General features: G+C 37.3%; 2 protein-coding genes across 2 annotated transcripts; both read right to left on the reverse strand.

Moving 5' to 3' along the window:
* Window positions 1–177: 177 nt before the first annotated feature.
* LOC126753067 (WW domain-binding protein 4) lies at window positions 178–1638 on the reverse strand. Its single transcript, XM_050464192.1, has 4 exons — window positions 1569–1638; window positions 1429–1501; window positions 647–1371; window positions 178–553 (listed from the first exon to the last, which is right to left on the reverse strand). Coding segments are annotated over exons 1-4 (1020 nt in total). The 5' UTR covers window positions 1571–1638; the 3' UTR covers window positions 178–333.
* Window positions 1639–6904: 5266 nt separating this feature from the next.
* Window positions 6905–7660, reverse strand: LOC126752808 (cilia- and flagella-associated protein 251). Its single transcript, XM_050463796.1, has one exon. It carries the CDS (start codon window positions 7658–7660, stop codon window positions 6905–6907), a length of 756 nt encoding a protein of 251 aa, XP_050319753.1.
* Window positions 7661–9027: the final 1367 nt, after the last annotated feature.

A 9027-nucleotide genomic window follows, 5' to 3' on the forward strand; every position in this document is an offset into this window, starting at 1 on the left:
TGTATATTTGTAAAGACACATACATACAATATATATATATATATATATACATACACACATGAACCTGAAAATATGTTATTTACAGACCAAATAATTACAGCCGCTTGCAGAGGACACAACTCATGATTCACCAGACGCTGACGATAATTCCGTTATTTACAAGCAAATAAATGTGTCTGACATGTTGCATATGTTGATTTTAATAATCGGTAAACAATTACGCCTACAGTTTAGAATATTTGACGTCGAAATGCATGTTCGACATACTATTTACGGGTACAAGTCGATAGAATTTTATATTTCTTAATTAATTAAATTTAAACTAAGGAAAAGTTAATCCACGTCGAGCCGTTGACGTTGGTTGGCTTTTGCTGCAAATTTTCGTTTCTTGAAAGAAGTTGGCACGTCATTTACAGTTGTTGGATCCAAGGTTTCAATGACCTTCTCTTTGAAGCGCTTCACTGGTGGCTCCGATGGTACATTGGACACCACCGGTGGAATATAAAAGTTATCAACTTTGGGTAGCTCCAAATCTATAGGTACAGGAGGTGGTCTGGAAAGATATAAGTTTATTGTCAACAACGTTTAGCTCTGCATAGAAAAGTTAGTATTTTTCAATGTCTTTTTATTTGATTTAGGAACTTACTTTTGTTCCACCACTTGCCATTCACCAATCGTTTGAGCGCTGGCCTCTTCCTCCGTTTTGTAAGCTTGTTTTTCTTCACGTCGCTTTTGAGCTTCTTGTGGAGTTTCTGGTTTTCTGAACATTTTCAAACGCTCTCGATTATAGCGGGCTACTTCCTCATTAACATTCTCGCGAAACTTTTTCGCCTCACTTGCATCTTCCAATTCTTGCTTTTTCACAGCCAATTCATTTATACGTTGATATTCGGCATAAGAGAGATAGCCTTCTTTCGGTGCTTCCCAAACGGATTCATTTGTTTTCACATTCCAATAATATGTGTAGCCTTCATCAGAAACACCCTCAACCCAAAGCGATGCATTCGGTACACTCTCCGGCATAACTTTTTGTACCCTAACAGTTCTGCCCTCATCGTCTTCATCATCAGAATTGCCGGGAAGTCTTACGGGATCCACTTGTTTTGCACGGACCTTAGCTGATGTTGATGTAGAAGCGGTCACAGTGCCCACGCTTGCATCCAGCACGGCGTTTATGCTTCGCGCTGTAAAATCTCCGCTTGCATGTATATCCTGCGCATATGAACGCATTGCCGCTTCCTCCATTTTTCGGATTTCGGCATCCATCTTTTGCTTCTCCCTTTCCGCCTTCTCGCTACTCCGACTAATGTCCGTAATGCGCTTGGCGACGTTCATTTTGTGTCGCTTCCCACTTTCGTGGAAAGCAATGCTCTAAAATTAAGTACATTTTTAAAAATAATAATTTATTGCACAAATCATTTTACTAACCGCTTTGTTGTCGCTAATCCAACATTTGCAAAAGTCGCAGTATTTACGCTCATTCGACTTCCAATAGTCCGCCCTAAGAAGAAACAGAATTAATTGTTTTAAATCATTTCTAGATAAAATAAATATCATTTTTATATTACATTCTTAAAAATTATCAATATTAAAATTGTTTGTAAACAAAATGCACTGGACACTGTAGAGACCGTCAAAACCACAGCTGAGCATGCTGATAAGGCAGTTCAAAAATTGTAATAGCTTTTCGGTACAAAAATGGTGTTTAACTTGGCTACTTAGCAGTGTCCAGACAAAATTATCAAGATAAGGAAATAATTAATGCCTAAAAATTATTATTATTTTTTTAATTTTTTTTTATTTATTTATTTTTTTAAATTAATTACAAAAAAGACAAAATTAGTATATATATATACCCTACTCAAAAACTGGCACTAAAAAAATTTTGAAATAAAATTAGAAAAAAAAATCCAAAAAAAGCTTTGAAAAAAAAAAAAAGCGTGGGGGGGGGTGGGGGGGGCGAGGGTAAATACTTTTGGCGGCCATTTTGCACAAAAACGGGAATCAAATAATAACGGTGTGATTCATGTAACAAGATTCATGACAAGGATAAAAAGTACCCCCACCACCCGTTTTCACCATGTCCCCCCCCCTTTTGTTTCACTACAGTTGGGGGGGTATGGGGCCGGGGGGGATCAAACTAATTTTGCGAGTTAGTTCACACCTGGGGCTTTCAGGACCAGGGGCGTTGGCGATAAAGTTCACCGTGTGCGTGGTAAATAAATTAAATAAGTTATTTAATAAAAAGTTAATTATCAAAAAGAAAAAAAGAAAAAGAAAGAAAAGTTTTTTCCAACACTATCTAAAATTTTTTCGCCACCTAAAAATAAAAGATAAATATAAATAAATAAATAAATAATAATAATGTTTTGGAAAATCTTTATCTTTAAATTTCATATGATTATTTTATGTTTATTAATCGAAATTACACAAAAACAAAAATTCTACTTATTTAATAAATTAATAATTCAAAAATTCTTGGTACGAAAAAATATTTCATATTAAATAAATCGATCATCAAGAATAAATTAATTTTTTAATTTTTTTTATTTATTTTTTTTTTAAATTAATTACAAAAAATTAATTACAAAATTAATAAACTAAACTAAACTAAATTTTTCGCCGCTAAAATAAAAAAAATCTTCTTCTTCTTAATTGGCGTAGACACCGGCGATTATATTATGCCGAGTTAAAAAAAAATCCACGTTTTGAAATAAAACAGCCAAATTTTAAAATTTTATTAATAAAATTTAATTAATATAGCAGGGGAAAAAAAGGGCCGCCCAACAACTTGGGGAATTTGTTTTTGTGATCATCATCTTTCAAAAGACACTAAAAACAATTTAATTAAAATTAATTATCAAAAAAAAATCTAAAATTTTTTCGCCACAAATAATTAATTAATACTACTAACTTATCAATATATTAATTATTATCTATATTAATATTACTATCTTTAAAAAATATTACTATCTTTAAAAAAATCTTAAATTTCATATGATTATTTTTTATGTTATGGGAATTTCGAAATTATTTAAAAACAAAAATACTTTTTTAATAAAATAATTCAAAAATTCAATTGGTACGAAAAAAGAAATTAAAACAAACTTATTCGAAAGTGTTATTTATAAACCCTCCGGGTCCGGCGCCCTCGTCAGGGACTCAGCGAAGGGTGGGTTTTTTTCCACTGCGAAAGATTCGGGACTTAAGCGGGGCCCCATATAGTCCATAAACATTTTGTTCCTCCATTGTTGCATTGTGTATCTGAAAAATCCATGTCCTCATCAAATAGTTCCGAAAAATCTATTTAAGAGACGTTGGTTGTCAAAGAATTCATTTTATGCGTTACAAAACAAACTGGTCGTCTGTCTGTCTGAAAGCCTTGAAATTTCTCGAATCCGTCGTCGATATCGATCCAATTTTGTCATTGCTGTCGGGGCCATCTAAATTAAATTTTTTTCATCACTAAAAACCACTTTTTTCCACTCGTCGTCCCACAATGATGATCCTTGCAGTTTTGTGCCGAGGTAGCAACTTCTTAGGCTGAGGCGCTCGTTTGGCAGGCATACTGACTCCTTTTAAAATCTGCTGAACTCGACGGGTGGACACTTCAAGATTTAGTTGCAGGGAAATTTGCTGGGGAAATGTTTTTTTACTGACTCCAAACGCTTTATTTAGCCGTTTCGATCGTTTGGACCCTTTGGAGGACGGACGGACGTCCATTTCTTGTGTTGTACCATAAATTTCGGGATTTTTTAGAAAGTTGTTTCTTTATTTATATCCCTTTATTGTATTCCCGCATCGTTTGAATTTTGGTGCGCTCAACAAACGAATGGATGGTTTAGGATGGTAAATATTTTTTTGATTATTTATTTAATACAAACTCACTCACTTTAAAAATCGCTTGTATACTTCCCAAAATTCCATTTTTTAGTTTGTTATTTCGGTGACTGTAAACGGACACAAAAAAATAATTAACGCTAAATATTAAATAAATAAGTAACTAAATGAGATAGATAATTAATTATCAAAAAGGAAAAACTAGTACCTTACTAATAAACTACAAAACATATGTTAAATTTTTTGCTACCTAAAATAAAGATTCGCTTCTGAATACGTTTAATCGGAACAGTTCTGGAATAAAAGGACATTTCTCAACAACCGTTGACAATGACCGCTAGAATAATTTCCATTTACCTTATTAGACGCCAAATACTACAAAAAGCTTAACTCAACTTACTTCTCCTTCCATGTGCAGCATGTTTAAATCTTTTTCCACTTAAAATGTTTTTATTTTCTTTTTGTATTTTTAGTTCAATCGCACCTACTTCAAAAAGCCACCCATGAAGTAACTGTACTTGTGGCGGCTAAAAACTCTGCACAGCCAAACCGGGCAACGTGGGCAGGAGGTAATAATTATAAATGCGAATGGTCCGATAGGGGGAGGGAGGAAAGCCGTCAGCGGCTTGACAGTGTGACAAAAGGCCAACCTGTCCTCCCACTAAACGAGTACAAACTGTATTTGATCCACAAATTGGGAGGCAAAGGCGACAATCAGAGCAGCTGGCACGGATGGTCGTGTTGTACGCTAGCACGGAGATTCGGTGAGCTGCTGTTGAGCTGAGATTAGGAGCTTGCCAGTTTGGGTGTCTGTCAATCAGGTGGTTAAACGCCAATTCATTCAAAACATACTGAGAGGTAAAAACCTTTAAAACTTTAAAAATAAGATACAAATGCCGACGCTTTACTGTGCTGCAATGGCAATTCTCTAATTAAATACTGTAGACATGTAAGGTTTAATTGAAGGCGTTGCTTGAGTCCTGAAAGAATACTATACAAATCTCAGTTTCTGCCGACAATTTCGGGCTAAGTAAACGGAACGGACCCGCATTATCATCCGGACAAGGACTGTCAACTCGCCACCACTGCACTACAATAACCAACGGCTTCTTTAATTTCTGCAGATTTCTATATCGATTCGCTTTCTTAAATTGAAGCCGAAAATACTTAATCTTCAGCATAAATTTAAATTATCTAACATTCTTTTGATCTTCATCGAATTTGTAGTAACATTTGTAGTAACTGTTTTTACATATGTATGTTATCTATCTAATTTTAAATTCTAATTCACGACCGTCGTGTTCCTAATTCTAAATGTGAAAGCAATGAAAACAAACAAACGGCACTAAAATGTATATGTTTGTAGAGTAATTTTCCGGCTATCCGCATTACATTCGTACATACATTTTTTTGATATACATATGTTTGTATGTATCTATGTCCATGCCCTTGCCACAATGGCACACACACGGGCACTCATTGCCAGCCAACCACATCTACCCAGCGGGCGGCGCACAACGGGACATTAACCACAACAACAGCGCCAGACAACAGGAAAGCAGGCGACAAATCAGCTAAATGCTGTAAAAATGCAAGAGCTACTTACACGTGTGTGCATGTATGCGCCAGCGAATAACAAATACAAAGGTAATTACATCATTAACAACAACAAACAATAGCCTTCAGCAGGAAAAAGTGAGGTAAACTTCATATGCAACACATGCATATGTATATTTAGTGACATTACAATCACACATACACACATACGAGAGCATGAATGCATACTCAGTGCCTTCGGTGCAGCAATATGGCTCAGGGAAGCTGGACGTACGTTTTGTCTGCTTTATTACATGTCTGTGTATGCATACTCATTAACTGTACATAACTGCATTTAGTGCACTTATTATGTCCATCTTGCATCAATGGCGCAGACTTCAGCTCTTTGTAGTTGGGCAATGGATCAATTTTATTTTTCCTTCGAAGTTTCGATACTGAATATCTCTCGGCTGAAGTACATTCCAACAAACCTTTAAATAACTGCTAGGCGTGCACTGCGCCTTATACCACACCTTACACACTGTTGCATTTTTCTTCCTCTAAACTTTCGTTGAGCAGTCTTCGGAACACTTTTTAAAACCGCTTAGGCAAATACATACTATACACATACATAGATATATAGATACATGATCTATATATATTCAATATAAAACACTGATAAAATATAAAATTAATGCTACTTTGGACTGAGTAGGCAATTGAGAAGTAAAGTCCTCTCTCGACAAACAAAAGCCAAGCTCTTTAAGTCACTCATTATTCCCGTCCTGCTATATGGTGCAGAGGCATGGACGATGACAACAACTGATGAGTCCGCCTTAGGAGTTCTCGAGCGAAAGGTTCTGCATTCGATGGAACGATTAGCTGTATGAGGTATATGACGGCATTGACATAGTTCAGCGTATCAAGACACAGCGGCTGCGCTGGCTAGATCATGTCGTCAGAATGGACGAAAACACTCCAGTTCGACGCAACACCCGCCGAGGGAAGCAGAGGAGGAGGAAGACCTCGACTCCGTTGGAAAGACCTGGTGGAGAAGGACCTTTCTTCGCTTAGCATTTCCAATTGACGCCGCGTTGCGAAAAGAAGAAACGACTGACGCGCTGTTATTAACTCGGCTATAATCGCGTAAGTGGTGTCGACGCTAGTAAAGAAGAAGAAGAAATCAATACATTTGATATACAATTTTATTCACTTTATTCGCTTTATAGAGTAAGAAAGATAATCAAGCAAATACTTTTTATTATATCTCAGAATTTACTCTCGCCATACGAAACTAAATAATCAAAGTAAAGCATTTTTATTTAGAAAGAAGTTATTTTTATATTTTATTTAGGAATATTGTCATTTTATTAAACAACTGAGCCACAAGCACCCAATGAAGAACTGCTTGCTACCTCTTGGTTTGATCACAATTTCTATGTTTCCTACATCTTCTTCTGCATAAATACTCGCTCGCTTTTATTTTCAAGCACTAGAGCTGTCGTCAAATCTCCAAACTCTATCTCGTTCAATGCTTGCTCTCTTCCTCCTTTTTGCTCTTCTTTTCTTTCTCTTTCTTGCTTTCTTTTTTGTGACCCTCCTTGTGTTTGGCCTTCTTTTCGCCTTTTTTGCCATACTCCTCGTGCTCCTCGTGATGTTCACCATGTTTGTGCTTCTTCTTGTACTTCTTCTCATCTTCATCTTTATGTCCCTTTTGATAGTGTTCTTTGTGTTTCTTGTGTTCCTTCTTTTTGCCGGCTTCATAGTGTTCACCCTTTTTATGACCACCCTCCTCCTCTAAATCATGCTTGTGATCCTTACCGTGTTTCTTATGATGTCCCGCTTTATGTTCATCATCGTAGAATTTCTTTTCTTTCTTATACTCGTCCTTATTGAATTTCTTGTGGTATTCCAATTCTTTGTGGCCCTTCTTATGTTTTTTCTTGTGGTGATGCTTACCGCCCTTCTTATGCGCCCCATGCTCCTTCTTTTCACCATATTCCTCTTCCTCATCATAGTATTTCTTCTTCTTCCCACCCTTATTCCCATATTTATGTTCATGGTCCTCCTCCTCGTGGTGTTTCTTCTCATCCTCCTCCCATTCCTTATGCTCCTTATGACCCTTGTCTCCTTTATGCTTCTTCTCCTTGTGCTCCTCCTTATGATACTTCTCGCCCTCTTCTTCTTCCTCTTCGGAAGACTCCTCTTTCTCTTCCTTCTTCTTTGCTGTCACATAAGTGACCAAGAGTGCGAGCAGCAGAAACACTTTCAGGTGACGACGCATTCTCAGCCGCGTACCAATTGCCAATCCGTCAATATTTTCCAGCCGTTTTATAGTAAAATTCACCGTCCAACAAAGAAGTGAACCAGTTAGGTAATAGGTGAATGGTTTGCGTTTCATACACTTTGAGAAATTTGGTTATTTCGAGAGATTTAACGCATACCAACATATGTTTTGCACATTATACCGTTATTCTCTCGACTTGCATTGAATTTTTCCCGGTGTATTGCCACTGCGGTTTTGCTTTTCGATCGAATGACGCAAAATTCATGCTTCGGTGCCCCAGCGTGGTTTACATACATATATCAACGTAATACCAACTCCTAAGAAGAGGAAGTTTTTGCTTCTTATCACAAGCATTGCAGCGCTACTAAGCAGCTTCTTCGATTTTTCCACAGGGCACTCGCTCATTTTCCCGAAATTATTATAAAATAATATATGTATATTTATAATCTTCAACGTCTAAGAGAGGATTCTTTGGTGTACCTTCTTAGTTAGCATGTATTATGTGGTCTTATGGTCTACTTATGTGAGAATATGAAGCATGCGCTGCGCTAAGAAGCCATTTCAAAGGATCGCATACAATATATTGACGACTTGTAGCTTTGCTCCTATCTCATTACGAGCAAACAGGATTTCAATTAACCCACAAATTGATACTCAAACAATTGTCGCTTGCTGTGCGTCTTTTCGCAGTGTCTCATTCATGTCTACACCCCCTTCTCAAGAATATCTATAAGAACAGTTCTCAAAGATGATCCTTTACTGCCAGCGGTCGTTCCTTAAGACTAGACTTATTTGGCTTAAGCCCACGCGCTGGCTTCTACATGTCACAAAGTGCAAAATAAGCCAGACAAAACAACCGAAATGCGGTGTGTTCGCAAGTCGACCGGTAGCAGAGGTCGATAGGAGAAAGGCTGCGGGGAAAGTGTAGTGAAATAATGAGCAGCAAATACCGAATAGTATGAGCGTGAGCTGTAAGCTGGATTCGCACTAGTGCACCAGTTAAACAGTCAAACCCCATTGTTTTTGGCATCTGCCATTGTCAACGGCATCGAATGTCGTTCAGTTGTGCGTCGCTTGGCGGTTTGTGTTCAGCTGCTCCGTGAGTCGTGGCGTTGCACTTTGTCTGAGGTGAGAATTCAAATTGGCCTTTGATGGGATTTATGTTGCGTTGACTGCAAAACACACGTACAGTGCATGCATAGACTACACACATGCATGCACATATACTACAAACTGAATGCTATTGAATATACAAGCGCAAATCCACATCTCACCCATACAAACGCAGCATATGTAAAAGGGTAATAATCCCCATTTGCTGATTGTTCCATTGCTGCCACAGTCGACAATTCCACCGAACAGTG

Source organism: Bactrocera neohumeralis, chromosome 3 (genome assembly GCF_024586455.1).
Source record: "Bactrocera neohumeralis isolate Rockhampton chromosome 3, APGP_CSIRO_Bneo_wtdbg2-racon-allhic-juicebox.fasta_v2, whole genome shotgun sequence".
Taxonomy (NCBI): domain Eukaryota; kingdom Metazoa; phylum Arthropoda; class Insecta; order Diptera; family Tephritidae; genus Bactrocera; species Bactrocera neohumeralis.

Excerpts from the sequence above, each read along its gene's own strand:
- LOC126753067 (XM_050464192.1), bottom strand. Across the intron at positions 1,372-1,428 it reads GGATTAGCGACAACAAAGCG|AGCATTGCTTTCCACGAAAG; the intron begins GTTAGTAAAATG and ends ACTTAATTTTAG. Across the intron at positions 554-646 it reads TGGCAAGTGGTGGAACAAAA|ACCACCTCCTGTACCTATAG; the intron begins GTAAGTTCCTAA and ends ATATCTTTCCAG.
- LOC126752808 (XM_050463796.1), bottom strand. The coding sequence starts at position 7,660 with ATGCGTCGTCACCTGAAAGTGTTTCTGCTGCTCGCACTCTTGGTCACT.